The 20,598-nt window shown below is 47.4% G+C and overlaps 1 protein-coding gene across 12 annotated transcripts in view; it reads left to right on the top strand.

The window, feature by feature from the left end:
* LOC122564941 (dynamin-1) overlaps nt 1-20,598 on the top strand; it is a 251,392-nt gene that overhangs the window by 84,265 nt on the left and 146,529 nt on the right. For all 12 annotated transcript variants that reach the window (XR_015760697.1, XM_087998277.1, XM_087998280.1 and 9 more), the window contains exons 3-9: nt 3,385-3,534; nt 5,017-5,220; nt 7,281-7,379; nt 10,452-10,612; nt 11,660-11,802; nt 13,719-13,854; nt 15,475-15,542. Coding sequence is in view for 11 of the 12 variants with exons in the window: in XM_087998277.1 (XP_087854403.1) it covers nt 3,385-3,534; nt 5,017-5,220; nt 7,281-7,379; nt 10,452-10,612; nt 11,660-11,802; nt 13,719-13,854; nt 15,475-15,542 (961 nt within the window). In the remaining variant the exon portion in view is untranslated. The remainder of the gene's footprint in view (nt 1-3,384; nt 3,535-5,016; nt 5,221-7,280; nt 7,380-10,451; nt 10,613-11,659; nt 11,803-13,718; nt 13,855-15,474; nt 15,543-20,598) is intronic.

Below are 20,598 nucleotides of genomic sequence, written 5' to 3'. Positions count from 1 at the left end.
CCGAAGAGCAGCCCACTCAGACCCATTCCCCTACACCTAACACTATGGGCAATTTAGCATGACCAATTCACCTAACCTGCACATCTTTGGACTGTGGGAGGAAACTGGAGGAAACCCACACAGACACGGGAAGAATGTGCAAATTCCACACAGACAGTTACCCAAGACGGGAATTGAACCCAGGTCCCTGGTGCTGTGAGGTAGCAGTGCTAACCACTGAGCTATCATGCTGCCCACAAACTCTTGGGAAATAAGGCAGGGCAGGTGACTGAGGTGTCAGTGGGGGAGGACTTTGGGGCCAGCGACCATAATTCTATTAGATTTAAAATAGTGATGGAAAAGAATAGACCAGATCTGAAAATTGAAGTTCTAAATTGGAGGAAGGCCAATTGTGACGGTATTAGGCAAGAACTTTCAAAAGTTGATTGGAGGCAGATGTTTGCAGGTAAAAGGACGGCTGGAAAATGGGAAGCCTTCAGAAATGAGATAATGAGAGCCCAGAGAAAGAATATTCCTGTCAGGGTGAAAGGAAAAGCTGTCAGGGTGAAAGGGAAGGCTGGTAGGTATAGGGAATGCTGGATGACTAAAGAAATTGAGGGTTTGGTTAAGAAAAAGAAGGAAGAATATGTCAGATATAGAGAGAATAGATCGAGTGAATCCTTAGAAGAGTATAAAGGCAGTAGGAGTATACTTAAGAAGGAAATCAGGAGGGCAAAAAGGGGACATGAGATAGCTTTGGCAAATAGAATTAAGGAGAATCCAAAGGGTTTTACAACTACATTAAGGACAAAAGGGTAACTAGGGAGAGAATAGGGGCCCCTCAAAGATCAGCAAGGCGGCCTTTGTGTGGAGCCGCAGGAGATGGGGCAAATACTAAATGAGTATTTTGCATCAGTATGTACTGTGGAAAAGGACAAATAAGATATAGAATGTAGGGAAATAGATGGTGACATCTTGAAAAATGCCCATATTGCAGAAGAGGAAGTGCTGGATGTCTTGAAACGCATAAAAGTGGATAAATCCCCAGGATCTGATCAGGTATACTCTAGATCTCAGTGGGAAGCTAGGGAAGTGATTGCTGGGCGCCTTACTGAGATATTTGTATCTCAGGTGAGGTGCCAGAAGACTGGAGGTTGGCTAATGTGGTGCCACTGTTTAAGAAGGGTAGTAAAGACAAGCCAGGGAATTATAGACCGGTGAGCCTAATGTTGGTGGTGGGCAAGTTGTTGGAGGGAATCCTGAGGGACAGGATGGACATGTATTTGGAAAAGCAAGGACTGATTAAGGATTATCAACATGACTTTGTGTGTGGGAAATCATGTCTCACAAACTTGATTGAGTTTTTTGAAGAAGTAACAAAGAGGATTGATGAGTGCAGAGCAGTAGATGTGATCTATATGGACTTCAGTAAGGCGTTCGACAAGATTTCCCCTGGGAAACTGGTGAGCAAAGTTAGATCTCACGGAATACAGGGAGAACTAGCCATTTCGATACAGGACTGGCTCAAAGGTAGAAGACAGAGGGTGGTGGTGGAGGGTTGTTTTTCAGACTGGAGGCCTGTGACCAGTGGAGTACCACAAGGAATCGGTGCTGGGACCTCTACTTTTTGTTTTTTATATAAATGATTTGGATGCGAGCATAAGAGATACAGTTAGTAAGTTTGCCGATGACACCAAAATTGGAGGTGTAGTGGACAGCGAAGAGGGTTACCTCAGATTACAACAGGATCTGGACCAGATGGGCCAATGGGCTGAGAAGTGGCAGATGGAGTTTAATTTAGATAAATGCAAGGTGCTGCATTTTGGGAAAGCAAATCTTAGCAGGACTTATACACTTAATGGTAAGGTCCTATGGAGTGTTGCTGAACAAAGAGACCTTGGGGTGCAGGTTCATAGCTCCCTGAAAGTGAAGTTGCAGGTAGATAGGATAGTGAAGAAGGCGTTTGGTATGCTTTCCTTTATTGGTCAGAATATTGAGAACAGGAGTTGGAAGGTCATGTTGCGGCTGTATAGGACATTGGTTAGGCCACTGTTGAAATATTGCGTGCAATTCTGGTCTCCTTCCTATAAGGAAAGATGTTGTGAAACTTGAAAGGGTTCAGAAGAGGTTTACAATGATGTTATCAGAGTTGGAGGATTTGAGCTATAGGGAGAGATTGAATAGGTTGGGGCTGTTTACCCTGAAGTGTCGGAGGCTGAGGAGTGACCTTATAGAGGTTTATAAAATCATGAGGTGCATGGACAGGATAAATAGACAAAGTATTTTTCCTGGGGTCAGGGAGTCTAGAACTAGAGGGCATAGGTTTAGGGTGAGAGGGGAAAGATATAAAAGAGACCTAAGGAGCAACTTTTTCACGCAGAGGATGGTACGTGTATGGAATGAGCTGCCAGAGGATGTGGTGGAGACTGGTACAATTGCAACATTTAAGAGGCATTTGGATGGGTATATGAATCGGAAGGGTTTGGAGGGATATGGGTCGGGTGCTGGCAGGTGGGACTAGATTGGGTGGGGATATCTGGGATAGCATGGACAAGTTGGTCTGAAGGGTCTGTTTCCGTGCTGTATATCTCTCTGACTCTAAGTTCACACTGACCCTTCGAAGAGTAACCCACCCAGACCTAATTATTCTACATTTCCCCCTGACTAATGTACCTAACCTACACATCCCTGAATGCAATGGGCAATTTAACGCAGCCAGTTCACCTGACCTGCACATTTTTGGATTAGTGGGAGGAAACCCACACAGACACAGGGACTCCACACAGACAGTCAGCAAGGCAAGGATTGAACCCAGGTCCCTGTGAGGCAGCAGTGCTAACCACTGAGCCACTGTGCCACACCAAAGGAACATTGCTACACTGTGGTGGTTAATGCAGCATATCTCAGAGGACGGTTTCGATCCATTGACCTCTGAGTTGTGGGCCCAGCACCTTCCCACTGCACCACTCTGCTCGCTTCAGAGAGTTGGTGCAGACTCTATGGGCTGAGCAGTGTCTTTGTGTACTGTCGGGATTCCGTAAGGTTTAACAACACTTCTTGAATAAATAATACCTTGAAGATTAGTAAAACATAACCTTGTGCTTTTAATACTAATGCAAGGCCTCTCCCCACTGTGCCCTGCCAACCCTTTACCCAACCATCCCCAGGTTATAGGTGGCACACACTCACTGCCAGCTCTCAGGTGGGCAATGGGAAAGGTTGTGGATGCTGCAGTTTCCCCCTGAGGGAGTGGCAGTATTTGCGGGGGGTTTGGGAGGGGGGAGCTGTCGAAAATCAAAGGGGGGCTCTCCGTGAAACAGAAACGGAAACACGAGATTTTCCATCCAGGCTTGTTCTGCTACTCTGTCGTTCAGACACTTTGATTTCTACATTTGATTCCTGCAGAGTACGCAGAGTTTCTACATTGCAAAGGGAAAAAGTTCACAGACTTTGACGAAGTTCGGAAGGAGATCGAGGACGAAACGGACAGGGTGACCGGCAGCAACAAGGGCATCTCATCAATTCCAATTAACCTGCGGGTCTACTCCCCCAACGGTGAGGATTGGGAAGCACAGCTCTCGTCTTGTAAAACGCGGTTTGGACCAGAAAGGGTTAACTGACGCCACAAGATAAGCTGCACCCATCAGGACGCAAAGGGGCCCACCAGCTCCCATAACATAGGAACATAGAGGCTAGGAGCAGGAGTAGGCCATTTGGCCTCTTGAGCCTGCTTTGCCATTCAGTATGACCATGGTTGACAAGCAGGAAGCTGGACGAACACAGCATCAGGAGGTGGAGATGTTTAGGGTGTAATCCATCTTCAGGACTGAAATGTTGACTTCTCCACCTCCTGATGCTGCCTGGCTTGCTGTGTTCTTCCAGCCTCCTGATTGTCTACCTTGGATTCCAGCATCCGCAGTTTATTGTCTGTGTTCCATATGATCATGGCTGATCATTGAGCTCAATACCCTAATCTCACCCTCTCCCCGTATCCCTTTAGCCACAAGGACAATATTTACCTTCTTCTGGAAAACACATAATGTTTTGGCCTTAACTACTTTCCCTGGTATTGAATTCCACAGGCTCATCGCCCTTGTTGTTCTTTGCATTAAGGGGGTGCAGCTAAAGTAATGATATACTCATTCTTAAACTGAGCCTAACCTCTCAAGAGAGGCCATCTTGGATGTAATATAACTCCTCTGTCGTGGTGTCCTTCCTGATGTGGTAACAGAACCCCAGACGAATACTGACATAAAGGATTGGTGTCAGCAAACCTATCCACTGGACGGCACAGTGGCTCAGTGGCTAGCACTGCTGCCTCACAGCACCAGGGACCCGAGTTCAATTCCAGCCTTGGGCGACTGTCTGTGTGGAGTTTGCACATTCTCCCCGTGTCTGAATAGGTTTCCTCCGGATGCTCCAGTTTCCTCCCACAGTCACAAAGATGTGCAGGTCAAGTGAATTGGCCGTGCTAAATTGTCCATAGTGTTAGGCCCATTAGTCAGAGGGGAAACAGGTCTGGGTGGTTTACTCTCTGAGAGGGTCGGTGTGGACTTGTTGGGCCGAAGGGCCTGTTTCCACACTGTAGGAAATCTAATCAAGATATCGTAGATCATACTCAATATTAACCCAATGTCATGATCCTGAAATCTGTAATAAACTCCTCAAAATATAGCCCCATATTCAGAGAATGCAAGTATTTAAATGTGGTGTTAAACTTAATTGACACAACCCAATGCAGCACTTCAACCTTTCTTAATTTAGTTCCCTCCCTCTCTTCCTAACTTTCACTCCCCCAGACAGGCGGTGCTTGTAAATTGTACTTTTAGTTAGAAACACAGGTGATTTGGTGGTGGTTTTTCTTAAAAAAAAGCATTCCAAATACAAAAGTTTTAAAAGAACTTTTATCCTGTTCCATGTTTTGCCAAAATGTAAATGTGCCCCATTACTGTCAAGTTTCAATGAATTGATTCCTCATTCTAAAAGTCTAGACAACACAAAGATGTGAATTAACGGCATTGTCTGCTCTCTCCTCAGTTCTTAACCTGACCTTGATTGACCTCCCTGGAATGACCAAGATAGCGGTGGGTGACCAACCCCCTGACATTGAGTTCCAGATCCGAGACATGCTCCTGCAGTTTGTCACCAAGGAGAACTGCCTGATCTTGGCAGTGTCTCCTGCCAACTCCGACCTGGCCAACTCTGATGCCCTGAAGATAGCCAAAGAGGTTGATCCCCAAGGTATGGTGCCATCTCTCTCTGGTAATTTGACAAGGTTTGTGGTCCAGTACCCAGGGTGGAACTGGAAACCCCGCACTGCTGCTCCACCATCATCCGTAAGACCTGGACACAATTCTCACGTTTTGGTACAGGGTCCGCAGTCACTGCTTCTACTCTGGGGCTTGATTTGTGGCAGGTTTAGAACATAGAACATTACAGCGCAGTACAGGCCCTTTGCCTCTTGAAGTTGTGCCGACCTGTCATACCAATCTGAAGCCCATCTAACCTACACTATTCCATTTACGTCCATATGCTCGTCCAATGACGACTTAAATGTACTTAAAGTTGGCAAATCTACTACCGATTCTTAAGTACCGTTTTTGGTCTATTTATTCCTTTCGATGGTGCTGCAAACCTGTGGTTGACTGGGCCTATAATCCCGACTTCAATGATGGCAATGTTACACAGTTTTTGAGCTTCTCTGAGTTTCTGGGATCAGAATATTCTCTGTGATCAACTCCAGTCCGTGTTTCTTATTTTACCGGAATGATACCTCGATTCCGAGGATAAAGCTACAGGAGGTTATACAAACCAAAATGTTATTGCCTGGATATTGGGATGTAAGGGAGTGATTGTCATGTGAGTAGTAGTTGAGGACTCTGGGTCTGTACTTGATGGAGTTTAGAGGGACGAGGGAGGATCTCAATGAAACGTATATTGGACATGGATAGGGTGGACATGGAAAAGATGTTTCCATCAGTATAGAGATGTGAACCCGAGGGCACAGCCTCAGACAGAAGGAACGGTTCTTTAGAACTGAGATGTGGAGAAATGTCTTCAGCCAGAGGGTGGTGTCTCTGTAGAGCTCATTGCCGTGGTAGGTGTGGAGGCCAAGTCATTGAGTGTATTTAAGGCAGAGATACAGAGGAACCCTGATTATCCGGCGTTCAATTATCCGAATATCGGATTATCTGGCAAGATCGTAAAATCCTGATGCTCAGCTAAACAAGGTTATCCGGCATTCGATTAACCGAGCAAAATACTTCCCGCCCGTGTCCTCCGGATAATCGAGGTTCCTTTGTCGATAGTTTCTTGTTGAGTGAAGGGATCAAGGGTTACGAGGAGGAGGCAGGAAAATGGGATTGAGAAGCATATCAGCCATGATCGAGTGGCAGAGCAGACCTGATGGGGTGAATGGCCTCATTCTGCTCCTGTATTTTATTGTCTTGTGATTTGATCAAATTATGCAAGATACCAACAAAAAAAAACAAAATATTTCAGGGGACAGCTGTATTTTTTGTTTCATGAGATGTGTGCAGGTCCAGCATTTGTTGTTCATCCTTAATTGCCCTTTGAACTGAGTGACTTGCTCAGCCATTTCAGAGGGCAGTTAGGAGTTATTGGTGTGGGGCTGGAGTCCTGTCTAGGCCAGGTACGGATGGCAGACTTCCTTGTCCAAAGGGAATTAGTGAACCAGATGGGTCTTTAGAACAATCAATGGGAGGTTCATGGTTACCAATTACTGAGACTAGCTTTGTGTTTCAAATTCATGAATTGAATTCAGATTTCATCTGTTGCTATAATGGGACTTTAAACCATATTCTCCCAAATCTTTAGCCTGTGTCTCTGGATAAGTAGTCCAGTGACAGACCCACTACACCACCATCTCTCCCTGACTCAGAGTCAGGAAATTAGGTGTATTTTATTAAATCGTGTTCAGGTTTGTGGTCTTACAGGAATCACACTGGCACACAGAGTGACCAATTCGCTAAAATAATCATTGGCTGTTGATGTGGAATATTGTAAGTGCATCCTTTGTCACCTGCTCTCCCAGACTTAAAGAAATAGGCCTCAGCCCATCCCTGACCTCTCCAGGTGCTCTTCTATAACTTCGCCACCAGGCGGTGTCTTGCCTCTATGGGGCCCAGCCCCCACCCCTAAGGGGCCCTGTTTCGCTTCTCTGGGGCTCAGTGCTGTCCCAATGGGGCCCAGTTCCCCCACCCACCCCCACCCACCTCCACCCCCCCAAAGTACACCAGTGGTTTTTGCCTGAAAAGTGTTTTTTTTTTGCTATGTTCCAGGTCTGCGTACAATTGGGGTCATCACTAAACTGGATCTGATGGATGAAGGGACAGATGCCCGTGATATCTTGGAAAACAAACTGTTACCCCTTAGACGAGGTAAATTCCAAAGGAGTATGTTCAGGTTTCAGTTTCTCCCAGCATTGGTGTTGTGATTTCAATACTTACAGAAACAAAACTAAATGTTTCCAGAACTGTTGCTAGAGTTGTGTCACAGTTGGTAAGTTAGTACCAACATACCAACCTTTAAGACTCACGGGATGTCAGCACACCTTTAAGAGACAATGTTAGTACACCTTTAAGAGACGCAGAGTGTTAGTACACCTTAAAGAGGCATGGAATGTCTGTACACCTTAAAGAGGCATGGAATGTCTGTACACCTTTAAGAGATGCGGAGTGTTTGTACCCCTTTAAGAGACGCAGAGTGTCAGTACTCCTTTAAGGGACACGGAATGTTAGTACACCTTTAAGAGACGTGGAGTGTCAGTACACCTTTAAGAGACGCGGAGTGCTAGTAAGAGATATGCTATGATATCAGCCCTGTAACATAACATGTGACCTGAAGCAGAAAAGTCTCAGACTCCATCTTAACTTGCTGTTCAGGCAGCATCCGAGGACAGGCAAAATCGACGTTTCGGGCAAAAGCCCTTCATCAGGAATAAAGGCAGAGAGCCTGAAGCATGGAGAGATAAGCTAGAGGAGGGTGGGGGTGGGGAGAGAGTAGCATAGAGTACAATAGGTGAGTGGGGGAGGAGATGAAGGTGATTGGTCAGGGAGGAGAGGGTGGAGTGGATAGGTGGAAAAGGAGCTGGGCAGGTCGGACAAGTCCGGACAGGTCAAGGGAACAGTGTTGCTGGAGGTTAGAAACTAGGATGAGGTGGGGGAAGGGGAAATGAGGAAGCTGTTGAAGTCCACATTGATGCCCTGGGGTTGAAGTGTTCCGAGGTGGAAGATGAGGCATTCTTCCTCCAGGCGTCTGGTGGTGAGGGAACGGCGGTGAAGGAGGCCCAGGACCTCCATGTCCTCGGCAGAGTGGGAGGGGGAGTTGAAATGTTGGGCCACAGGGCGGTGTGGTTGATTGGTGCGGGTGTCTCGGAGATGTTCCCTAAAGCGCTCTGCTAGGAGGCGTCCAGTCTCCCCAATGTAGAGGAGACCGCATCGGGAGCAACGGATACAAATAATGATATTAGTGGATTTGCAGGTAAAACTTTGATGGATATGGAAGGCTCCTTTAGGGCTCCTCCCTCACCAAACCTGTGCCCACACCACCTCCCTCACCTCCATCCAAGGCCCTATTGTATCCGTTGCTCCCGATGCGGTCTCCTCTACATTGGGGAGACTGGGCGCCTCCTAGCAGAGCGCTTTAGGGAACATCTCCGAGACAACCGCACCAATCAACCACACCGCCCCGTGGCCCAACATTTCAACTCCCCCTCCCACTCTGCCGAGGATATGGAGGTGCTGGGCCTCCTCCACCGCCGTACCCTCACCACCAGACACATGGAAGAAGAACGCCTCATCTTCTGCCTCGGAACACTTCAACCCCAGGGCATCAATGTGGACTTCAACAGCTTCCTCATTTCCCCTTCCCCCACCTCATCCTAGTTTCTAACCTCCAGCAACACTGTTCCCTTGACTTGTCCGGACTTGTCCGACCTGCCCAGCTCCTTTTCCACCTATCCACTCCACGCTCTCCTCCCTGATCTATCACCTGCATCTCCTCCCCCACTGACTTATTGTACTCTATGCTACTCTATCCCCACCCCCACCCTCCTCTAGCTTATCTCTCTACGCTTCAGGCTCTCTGCCTTTATTCCTGATGAAGGGCTTTTGCCCGAAACGTCGATTTTGCTGTCCTCGGATGCTGCCTGAATTGCTGTGCTCTTCCAGCACCACTGATCCAGAATCTGGTTTCCAGCATCTGCAGTCATTGTTTTTACCTCCATCTTAACTTGGCTCACTTGAAGCACGACATGGTGAAGAGTGCATACTGATCTCTGTAACCCAGCAGTGTCATTCTATCTCAGACCCTATGGGCTGAATCTTCCCAACCTTTAGTGAAGTGTCAGTTTTGGGTGTACCATGAAGAGTTTCCCTCAGTGAGGCCTGGTGAAGTTTATCTCTGTGCTCATCTCCATCATGGTGCATCCAGTCTCCATGGTGCCCTTCCCATTAGCGGTGGTGCTGGTGGTAGTGCTGGCACCTCATGCCATTCACAGTGTGGGCACCATATTTCAAACACTGCCAGCCAGGGACCAGTTTTGCTCCACCACAACATGGAAGGAGATGGCTGGGAGTGGGAGGTTGAGAACCTGGTTTCTGGATATTCTGGGAAATGGGCTGATGGAGACTCTGGGGCAGGTTGGATAGAAGATCAGTGATCCAAGCGCCCAAGCAAACACAAACTGAAGGGCATTAGCGAAGGGCTCTGCACTGCACCCTGTGTAGATACAGTCATAGAGATGTACAGCACGAAAACTGACCCTTCGGTCCAACTCATCCATGCTGACCAGATATTCTAAACTAATCTGGTCCCATTTGCCAGCACTTGGCCCATATCCCTGTAAACCCTTCCTTATTCATATACCCATCCAGATGCCTTTTCAATGTTGTAATTGTACCAGCCTCCACCACTTCCTCTGGCAGCGCATTCCATACACGTACCACCCTCTGTGTGGAAAAGTTGCCCCTTAGGTCCCTTTTATATCTTTCCCCTCTCACCCTAAACCTATGCCCTCCGGTTCTGGACTCCCCCACCCCAGGGAAAAGGCCTTATCTATTTATCCTATCCATGCCCCTCCTGATTTTATAAACCTCTCTAAGGTACACAAGGTGGTGTGTGATCCGAATGACCTGGTAGGAGAATCACATGTAAGGTGCCCACAAGCTCCAAGCTACAGCAGCAGAGCCCTGACTTTGTGAATTGCAAGTCCGTGATCAGTGGTGATTTACTGGTGAGTCTTTGCTGATGCTGTCTTCTATGGGCAGAGATGGTCACAGCCCAGGTTGCTTGGCAAATGATATTGGAGAATGATGGGCACCTGTATGGTTTGAACCTTGGACCCTCTGAGCCCAATATGAACCCCTTTAAAGGGAGGTAGCAGAAAGCATGCAGTGCTTGTGGCCAGGCTTTGACTCCTGGCTCTTCTTCCTTTCTCCTTTTCTTGCAAGGCTACATCGGTGTGGTGAACAGAAGTCAGAAGGACATTGACGGGAGAAAGGACATTCAAACAGCTTTGGCAGCTGAGAGAAAATTCTTTCTTTCACACCCAGCCTATCGGCACATGGCAGACCGCATGGGGACCCCTTATCTTCAGAAGGTGCTCAACCAGGTAATGCTGACATAACGTCAAAGCACCAGGCCATCGGTTGCTATGTCCTCTCAATGACACATTGGCCAACCCTACAGGATCTCCTTGGAGCTTCTGGGTATGGGTTAAAGGTCAAAGGTTGTGGGCACTAATTTCTGCAAGGCCACCAGGAAAGATAATGGGTAATTATTTCATTTTTCTCCGTGAACCCCTCTGAACGCTGAGAATATTGTACACATTTGGCTGGCAGGAGTGGTGTTGCCAGGGCCCAAGATGGGAGGTATATCCGGGCCTCGTTACTGGGATCTTGGGGGTGGGGTTCCCTGTACGCAGGTTGTGAGTGGAGTGGGGAGGGACCTGGTTCAGGGGGCCCACAATGTCTGACCCATGACCCTTGGGTGTCACAGGAAGGTCTATTGACTGACACGAGGTCAAATGTCCCAGCTCTAGCCATTTTCACCGAGCCACTGTTAAACCTCTGTGAACAAAATGGGGATCTCTCTCTTTGGGTCGTGGAGCAGGTCATGTGATAAACCCTAAAGGATGACAGAACCACAGATGGACACGCAAGGGAATGCCAAGCCTAATTTTGGACAGAGCTGGGCAGGATTTACTGTCCCACCCCATAGGGGTATCACTAACAGTTGGGGAGATTTGTGCCATTTTACAAGAGGCAGGATGAGCAGCAAGGGTGTCCATGACCCCTAGGTAACCGATTGGAGGGGGCTCACAGCCTATTCTGTTTGTAGCAAGGTGGAATTTACCCATCAGCCTCTGGGTCCTGAGGTAGCAGGGATGAAGCCAGCTGCATGGAGGTGTCCTCATTGTCAGGGACCCAGAGGGCCCAGCTCTCCAGGCAAGCTTGAGGGACCTTCCCTGGCAATCTGTCCACAGCTAGAGGCAGGAGAAGTTTCCCCTCTATGACAAGGATAGAAGGACAAAAGAAACCTACCAGGGTGGTCAGCCTGGACTGTCAGAGGCTTTACCACAAATGTAGGCCTGTTCTTGACATTGTTTGTGTCCCCTACTCCCTTGTTGCCACTCTCTCTCTCTCTCTCTCTTTAACAGCAATTGACAAACCATATCAGGGACACACTGCCTGCTCTGCGTAACAAGCTACAAAGCCAGCTGCTGTCTATTGAGAAAGAGGTGGAAGAATACAAGAACTTTAGACCTGATGACCCCTCCAGGAAAACCAAGGCCTTGCTACAGTAAGTCTGACTCTCGATGATGGCTTCATCGCCAACACTAGAGTGTCATCAGAGAGGTCCTCTTTCCTCAGCTTATTTTTTTTTCTGTCTTTATAAATCCCACCTTCATGTTCACGTATCACTTCCTGGGATGAGGGGATTTGTTTACTTTTTCTTTGTGAATTCACGGGATGTGATTGTCGCTGGCAAGGCCAGGGTTTTTATTCCAGTCCCAGGATGCATTGCGAGGATTGTACTGTGAGGCAGGGCCTGGAATGAGGCAGTATATCAGGGCACCGTAACCAGGGCCTGGAATGAGGGGTTATATCAGGGCCTGGAATGAGGGATTATATCAGGGCCCCATAACCAGGGCCTGGAATGAGGCAGTGTATCAGGGCCTGGAACAAGGCAGTATATCAGGGCCCCCAGTAACCAGGGCCTGGAATGAGGGGTTATTATCAGGGCCTGGAATGAGGGGTTATATCAGGGCCCCATAACTAGGGCCTGGAGTGAGGGGTTATATCAGGGCCCCATAACCAGGGCCTGGAATGAGGGGTTATATCAGGGCCCCATAACCAGGGCCTGGAACAAAGGGGTATATCAGGGCCCTGTAACCAGAGCCTGGAATGAGGGATTATATCAGGGCCCTGTAACCAGGGTCTGGAATGAGGGGGTATATTAGGGCCCCGTAACCAGGGCCTGGAATGAGGGGTTATATCAGGGCCCCTTGGCCAGGGCCTGGAATGAGGCAGTGTATCAGGGCCCCATAACCACACTCTGGAACAAAGGGGTATATCAGGGCCCTGTAACCAGGGCCTGGAATGAGGAGTATATCAGAGCAGCTTAACCAGGGCCTGGAATGAGGGGTTATGTCAGGGCCCCTTGACCAGGGCCTGGAATGAGGCAGTGTATCAGGGCCTGGAACAAGGCAGTATATCAGGGCTCCGTAACCAGAGTCTGGAATGAGGGATTATATCAAGGCCCCGTAACCAGGGCCTGGAATTGGGGGTATATTAGGGCCCCTTGACCAGGGCCTGGAATTGGGGGGTTATATCAAGGCCCCGTAACCAGAGCCTGGAACAAAGTGGTATATCAGAGCCCTGTAACCAGGGCCTGGAATGAGGGGTATATCAGAGCCCTGTAACCAGGGCCTGGAATGAGGGGTATATCAGAGCTGAATAACCAGGGCCTGGAGCTTGAGGGGGCAGACTGCCCTCGGGAAGGGAGGCAGGGCCCTCCGAGCACAGGGCATGGGAGCAGCACCAAGGCCCTCGATTTCAGTCCTGGCAATAACACTGACACTTGGAACAGTCATGTGTATAACAGTCACCTGAAGTCTGCGAGTGAATCTCATTGGCAATAACTCTGGCAGATCTCAAGTCAAAATTTATACAGCTTTAAGTTCAACATCAAATGAAGCTTGGTCATATTGAAATTTTAACAAGGGATAGAGCAGTCTACTTATATGGAGGCTGCTGATTGTGAGCCTAACTGCTCACACTGCACTGTCAAGCCCCAGAGACTGAAAAGAAAGAGTTTTTATAAAGGCAAATCCAATAGTTACAGCAGCTCCTTGACATAGTAACAAAAGAACCTATTTGCAAGCCTCATAGATAGAGAGTAACGATTTCGTCTGGGAAATAAAGACCAGGTAGTCATCTCTTAAAAATTAGCACAAAACCGATTTGAGTTGGAGATTGTGGAAACAGTTCCTTTACAAAGATTTTTGGAAATGTGTCCTGCAGAAGGCTGAAGCAAGTTGAGATCGCCGATTTTGTATAAAGTAATGGTGCCAAGGAATATGGAGCTAAAGCAGTTGAATGAATTGAGCTGTGGATCGGCCTTGAATTAATTGATTGACAGTACAGGCTTGAAAGGCTGAATGGCCTCCTCCATTTTGATGTATGGATTAAAAAATAGTCTTTGTTTTCTGGCAGGATGGTTCAGCAGTTTTCTGTTGATTTCGAGAAGCGAATTGAAGGCTCGGGGGATCAGATTGATACTTACGAGTTGTCAGGGGGTGCGAGAATAAACCGCATTTTCCATGAGAGATTCCCCTTTGAACTCGTCAAGGTAACTACAGGTCTGGCACCTACATCGAGATGCACTGCTTTAACGTTAACCAAATCCTTGGTGATCTCATGAGTTACTGACATTAAATACCTGCTCTGAAACCCAGTGAGTGAGAGTTATAGTTTTGAAGAAGCAAAGTTATTGCCACATTGACACCCCTTCCTTCCAAATGCCGTTAAATCTACAGACGTCCATTAGCTAAAGTGATAGAGTCTGAGCCATTGCAAATGAGTGATCAAATAAAGACCGTACTCACGGGTCATTGATTCAGCAACACGCCAAAGCTGAATGAGTCATTTTGTTCTTGTCTCTTGGTCTATTTTTGTTATGCTGCATGTTGTCTGCTGTACTCAGCAGGTGAGATTACCCTCCAAGCCTGCCTTCTGGCACATTATATCCATCGTCTCAGCTGTGATTAACCCAAGGGTGAGAGAACAGAACACTAATGGACCCAGATGCCTCTCTTGTTACTTTTAAACCATTAGACGAAATTAGTCTGTGCCAATTTCGTCTTTTTCCAATTTCATCTTGTTCCATCCTGTAACCTGCCCATAATTTGGGCTGTAGTTTTCAAATGAAACACTGGGGTGTATGCCCTTAGGATTCACCTGCAGAAAGTTTTGTATAATCCTTACCCCATGAGCGTTTTAAATACAGAAATTGTTTTGATTCCATACACTAAAAAAATCATCAATCGTTCTGCCCTGCGCCCTTTTCCTCACCTACCCTGTAGCCCCAGCCTGCCAGCTACAGTATCCTCCCTCACGTCACTGTGTTCAGCAGCCCCCATTCATGCTCGTTTTGATCAGATTAAACCAAGCTAACAATTAATGGTCCCTCTTTAACACGCTCCAACTCAGGACAAAACCCCAAAGGAAACCTAATGGATACATAATGTTCTCCAGCCAGTGCTGTGCTCACTGGTCATGGAATTCTTTCGGTTTTATTGGTTATTCAAAATAAAATGAGCACTGAGTGCAGTTTAAACCAGAGGAGTCCATGTAGCCCTTTTAAAATCCCAAAGGAAACTTACCAAATCCAACTAAAATTTGATCGTGTGGAGTATTATGTGTCCTCGGCCAACTTGTGCTGGTCTTCCAGGTACTTGCTAAACAATATCCTTCACCCTGTCACAGTGTAACGAGTATCCATTAATATATAAAAACAGAGGTTGCTGGAAAAGCTCAGCAGGTCTGGCAGCATCTGTGGAGAGAAATCAGTGTTAATGTTTCTGATCGAGTGACCCTTCCTCAGAATTTCCATTAATACGGAGTGTCGAGATTAATGCACTGATGTAACACGATTGTAGAGGTGTTGGTGTTGGGCTGGGGTGGACAAGGTTAAAAATCACACAACACTAGGTTATAGTCCCATAGTTTTATTTGGAAGCACTAGCTTTCGGAGTGCTGCTCTTTCATCAAGTAGCGAGCTGATGAAGGAGCAACGCTCTGAAAGCTTGTACTTCCAAATAAACCTGTTGGACTATTGCCTGATGTTGGGTGATTTTTAACTTTGTAGATTCTGAGGTGGAGGGGCAGAAGGCTTTAGTTACAAGTTTTAGTTTTGGGTTCTTGCTTGTGATGTCGTTGGCCTCAGTTTGGGTATTTTCTTTTGTGACAGATGGAGTTTGATGAGAAGGAGCTGCGGCGAGAGATTAGCTACGCCATCAAGAACATCCATGGAATCAGGCATGTATCTCTTAGAGCTAGTGCGTGTTTTGTTTCCTTTCGCCTGTATCCAATGCCCGTTGACACTTAACCAGGGTATTTCCAATTTGCCTGTCTCCATCTCCACCCAACATGATATCTTCAGCCACTGCCTACATCCCCTTGCTTCCAAATTCTCTTCCGGTCTGGATGAGGCTGCGAGGGGAATTGAGCGATAGTAGCTGAAAGTGTGTAGCTTCTGTCCAGGACGGGTTACTGATGACAGATTGACCCCTCCCGGTCAAGAGACAGCTCCGATCTTGGATGAAGAAAAACCCTTGTGGGGTGGCGCTTGGGGTGTGGCTGTCCATCCCAATTTCATTTGTCCCATCAGCCCTTTCTTTGGAAGGAGAGAGCACTTCACATCCAGGGGAAGACTGAGAAAAGCATTAGCGAGCGACTGAGATCACTCAGGGCCTATCCAATGCCCTCTCTCCCGCCCCCTCAGGCGAGTGTTGGTGAAGCCCCTCCCTGTTTTGCCATGGGACCATTGAACCGAACCATCCCTGAGATTTTTCTTTCAAAACTTCAAGTTACCTCATCAGTTTGAAGGAGACCGAAACCTTTCATAAATAGATTTCAGCTCTGGTTTGTGGTGTACAGATTTGAATGTTCAATTTTCACATCAAGCCGGGTACAGATTTAAAGATTAAGAGCCTTGGTCATGTTGTAAAATATAATGAGGAAGGGAATCTCCGACAGAGAAATGATATTTGAGGGCTGATGCTGAGTTGGCCTGAACTCGGAGGGCCATTTGGATGGTCACATCTATCTTTTCCACTTGATTAGCCCCCATTTGAGGCAAAGTAGAGTCATAAATTCATAGGGATTAGATTCCCTACAGTGTGGAAACAGGGCCTTCAGCCCAACAAATCCACACCGACCCTCCAAAGAGCAACCCACCCAGACCCATTTCCCTCTCTCTAATGCACCTAGCACTATGGGCAATTTACTTGGCCCGCTCATCTTTGGACTGTGGGAGGAAACCAGAGCACCCAGGGGAAACCCACGCAGACAACGTGCAAACTCCACACAGACAGTCACCTGAGGCTGGAATAGAACCTGGGACCCTGGTGCTGTGAGGCAGCAGTGCTAACCACTGAGCCACCGCACCTTCAGTCCAACTTGTCCATGCTGACCCAGATATCCTAACCTAATCTAGTCCCATTTGCCAACACTTGGCCCATATCCCTCCAAACCCTTCCTATTCATATGCCCATCTAGATGCCTTTTAAATGCTGTAATTGTACCAGCCTCCATCACTTCCTCTGGCAGCTCATTCCATATACGCACCATCCTCCGCATGAAAACGTTGTCCCTTAGACCCCTATTAAATTTTTCCCTTCTCACCTTAAACCTATGCCCTCTAGTTCTGGACTCCCCAACCCCAGGGAAAAGACCTTATCTATTTACCCGAACCATGCCCCTCATGATTTTATAAATGTCTATAAGGTCAACCCCCCAGCCTCAGACGTTCCAGGGAAAACAGTCCCAGCCTATTCAGCCCCTCCCTGTAGTTCAAATTCTCCAGCCCTGACAACTTCCTTGTAAATCTTTTCTGAACCCTTTCAAGTTTCACAACATCCTTCCGACAGGAGGGGTCCAGAATCGCACACAATATTCCAAATGTAGACTAACCAATGTCCTGTACAACCACAGCATGACTCCCAAATCCTAAACTCAATGCTCTGTCCAATAAAGGAAAGCACACCAAACACCTTCTTTATTATCCTATCTACCTGCAGTCCAAGGTCTCTTTGTTCAGCAGCACTCCCCAGGACCATCAAAGGGATGGAATTTACTGCCCTCCCCTGCCCCAGAGGTAGGGTTGCTATCTGAGGTAGAGGTGGGTAAGGGGTGTGGGTGGTGAATTAATCGAATGGAATGTATAGAGTAAAGGGTTAACACTTGATGGTAACTAGAAAAGCAATGTCAGTGTTGTAATAGATCATGTGACACTGGTGAGTGTACTATCACGTCATTGGATGGAATTAGTTTGTGCTAATTTCACCTTGTTCTGTCCTGTAACCTGCTCATAACTCGGGCCGTATTTCTGGTCATTTTCAAAGGATAGGCGGAACAAGAGAAATGGCGGTCTTGTGGAGGTGGTTCTGAGAATGTGAATAAACAGGCATTTTGGTTTCTAGTCACTACCTTGTAGTCATGGAAACCTAAAGCAACTGACCCATTCCACGAGGAAGGTGGAGGCAGTCAATCGTAGAATTCCTTCCAGTGCAGAAAGAAGTCATTCAGCCCATCAAATTCTCACTGATCCTCCGAAGAGCATCCCACCCAGCCCCCACCTGACCCCTGTAACCCTGCATTTCCCATGGCTAACCTACCTAGCCTGATCACTATAGAGCAATTTAGCATGGCCAATCCTCCCTAACCTGCACATCTTTGGACTGTGGGAGGAAACCGGAGCACCCGGAGGAAACCCACGCAGACACGGGGAGAACGTGCAAACTCCACACAGAGAGTCGCCTGAGGCTGGAATCGAACCTGGGTCCCTGGTTCTGTGAGGCAGCAGTGCTGACCACTGAGTCACCAAAACTCCCACCCCCTTCCCATCTCTATCCTGAATAGTTCCATGGACAACCTTTCCCAACAACCCCCTTCAAAATTGAGGCCCTTACGTGGGTACTTATGGTCAACATAGGCCCAACTGCAGCTTATATCATCTCAGCTTGGGTGAGTAAAGAGGGAAGACATGGTGAGGTTCTCACAGTTGGGGTATAGCGGCAGGGTGTTTGTGGGAATATTCCTCACTCAAAGCCACTCCGTGGGAAGGAGACAGAAGAGGTTGGTAATGACCATTCCACAGCCACTCCCTGACTATTACTGTCCCACCATCACTCAGGAGAGGGTTTTGGATAATCCTCGGCCTCTGTGCGGGTGGCTGCAATACTGCCTCCTTGATGGGGCTACTGAGCTGGGGCTGGTTCCTGTCCCTGGGGACCTAGGTCCTGAGGAAGGACCCTCTGCCACCCAGACTGGCATTGGACAGGATGGGACTCACCGAGAACGATAGGGCTCTTTTGCCAGCTCTCTGGGCCATACTAAATTCCCTCATTCCTGAAGAAGGGCTTATGCCCGAAACGTCGATTTTCCTGCTCCTCGGATGCTGCCTGACCTGCTGTGCTTTTCCAGCAACACATTTTCAGCTCTGATCTCCAGCATCTCCTCCACTTTCTCCTCCATACTAAATTCCACTCAATATGAAACTCAGTGTTGGATGGGCACGTTTCCTTAGTTTTATGCCTGGACTGAACAATGAATGTTGAGCCCGTTAAAAGCAATGGCAAGGAGAAAACACTGGGTGTAACACATTTAATGCAATCGAATCAGCTCAGACCAACCGCCGCAAAATTCCTGAGGAAGGAGGAGTTTTATCGGAACTATTTCAGAGAATAATCCACTGGATCGGTGCAAAGGACAAACTTTGTCTGCACAACGCCAACTACAAAATCACGCAGCAGCAGTAAGAGTGCCTGAGGAGGACAATACTGAAGAAATTGTGCTATTGCAAAATTGGGAATGTTTGATACTGGAAAATACTCCATTTCCCAGTGCTAAATAGGAGGAGATGTTCCTGTGGTATTATCGCTAAGCTTTTTTGTCCAGAGACCCTGATAATGCTCTCGGGACCCAGGTTCAAATCCCACCATGGCAGATGGTGGAATTTGAATTCAGTAAAAATCTGGAATTAAGAATCTAATGATGAACATGAAACTGTTGCCAAATGTTGGGAAAAAGAACATTCAGTTCCCTGATGTCCTTTTAGGGAAGGAAACTGCCATCCTCACCTGGTCTGGCCGACATGTGACTCCAGGCCCACAGCAAAGTGGTTGACTAAAAGAAAACCGAAAGCATTGCGGATGCTGGGAATCTGAAACCAAAACAGAAATTGTTCGAAAACCTTAGCAGTGTCATGGAGAGAAAGCAGAGTTAACCTTTCAGGTCTTGTGACCCTTCTTCAGAACTAAAGGTTGTAGTTGACTCTTAATTGGGCAACTAGGGGCCCTCTTGTGATGTGGTGGTAGTGTCCCTACCCCTGGACTGAAAGACCCAGGTTCAAGTCCCATTGCTCCAGAGGTGTATCAAAACATCTTGGAGACAGGTTAATTGGGAGAAAAAAATAGGTTATTTAATAATAAAAGCAAATGCTATTCAAGCCAATAAATGACCAGCAATGCTTATATCCCACAAATGAATTTGTTTAAAAATCCACATTTTTTTGCAACCACCTGCGAGTTTGCCATCAACTCATGGGGTGGGGGGTGCTGATTAACATGAGGGAGCAAAGGTTAGAAGGGTGTGCTGAGGAGAGTTAGAGGAAATAGATTGTAAGGGCTCTGGTGCAGAGCAGAAATGGCAACATCGACTAATGGGGCCAAATGACCTGCTCCTGTGCTGGTAAAATCCGTGTACCTGTAAGTGGTGCTGTTGGTCTAGAAGGGGATCTGCAAATATTGGAGCTTGAGATTCCATCTGGTGGTAGAGCTGGGGGGCTGCAGGTGTGACTGTTGACAGGCAAGTCTTATAATGGGAGGGAATATAGAGTCATAGAGTCATAGAGATGTCCAGCATGGAAACAGACCCTTCGGTCCAACCAGTCCATGCCGACCAGATATCCCAACCCAATCTAGTCCCACCTGCCAGCACTCAGCACATATCCCTCCAAACCCTTCCTATTCATCTACCCATCCAAATGCCTCTTAAATGTTGCAATTGTACCAGCCTCCACCATAGAGTGTGGCAGAATGGCAGTGTCCATGTCTGTGTGAGGTACACAGCACATTTAAAGCATCAATTTGATTAACAATGTGAGGTGCATAATGTGAACTCCCCCCCCCCCCCCTTCAAAAATGGGGAACAGTGCCCCTCCCAATGGGTAAAAACCCTCCTTTAAAATGAGCCACTCCTCTGTCACGTTCCCCCTTCACATGTTGACGCAACATTGAGAGTACAGCAGGAAACAGCTAATTTCAGAGCTGATGTGAAGACCAGTTCAGTAGATTCAGCTCAAGAGCCATCT

The sequence above is a fragment of the Chiloscyllium plagiosum genome, unplaced genomic scaffold (genome assembly GCF_037043375.1).
Source record: "Chiloscyllium plagiosum isolate Xiang-an unplaced genomic scaffold, Cpla_swu_hap1 HiC_scaffold_21, whole genome shotgun sequence".
NCBI lineage: Eukaryota > Metazoa > Chordata > Chondrichthyes > Orectolobiformes > Hemiscylliidae > Chiloscyllium > Chiloscyllium plagiosum.
This window is presented reverse-complemented; position numbering and strand designations above follow the sequence as displayed.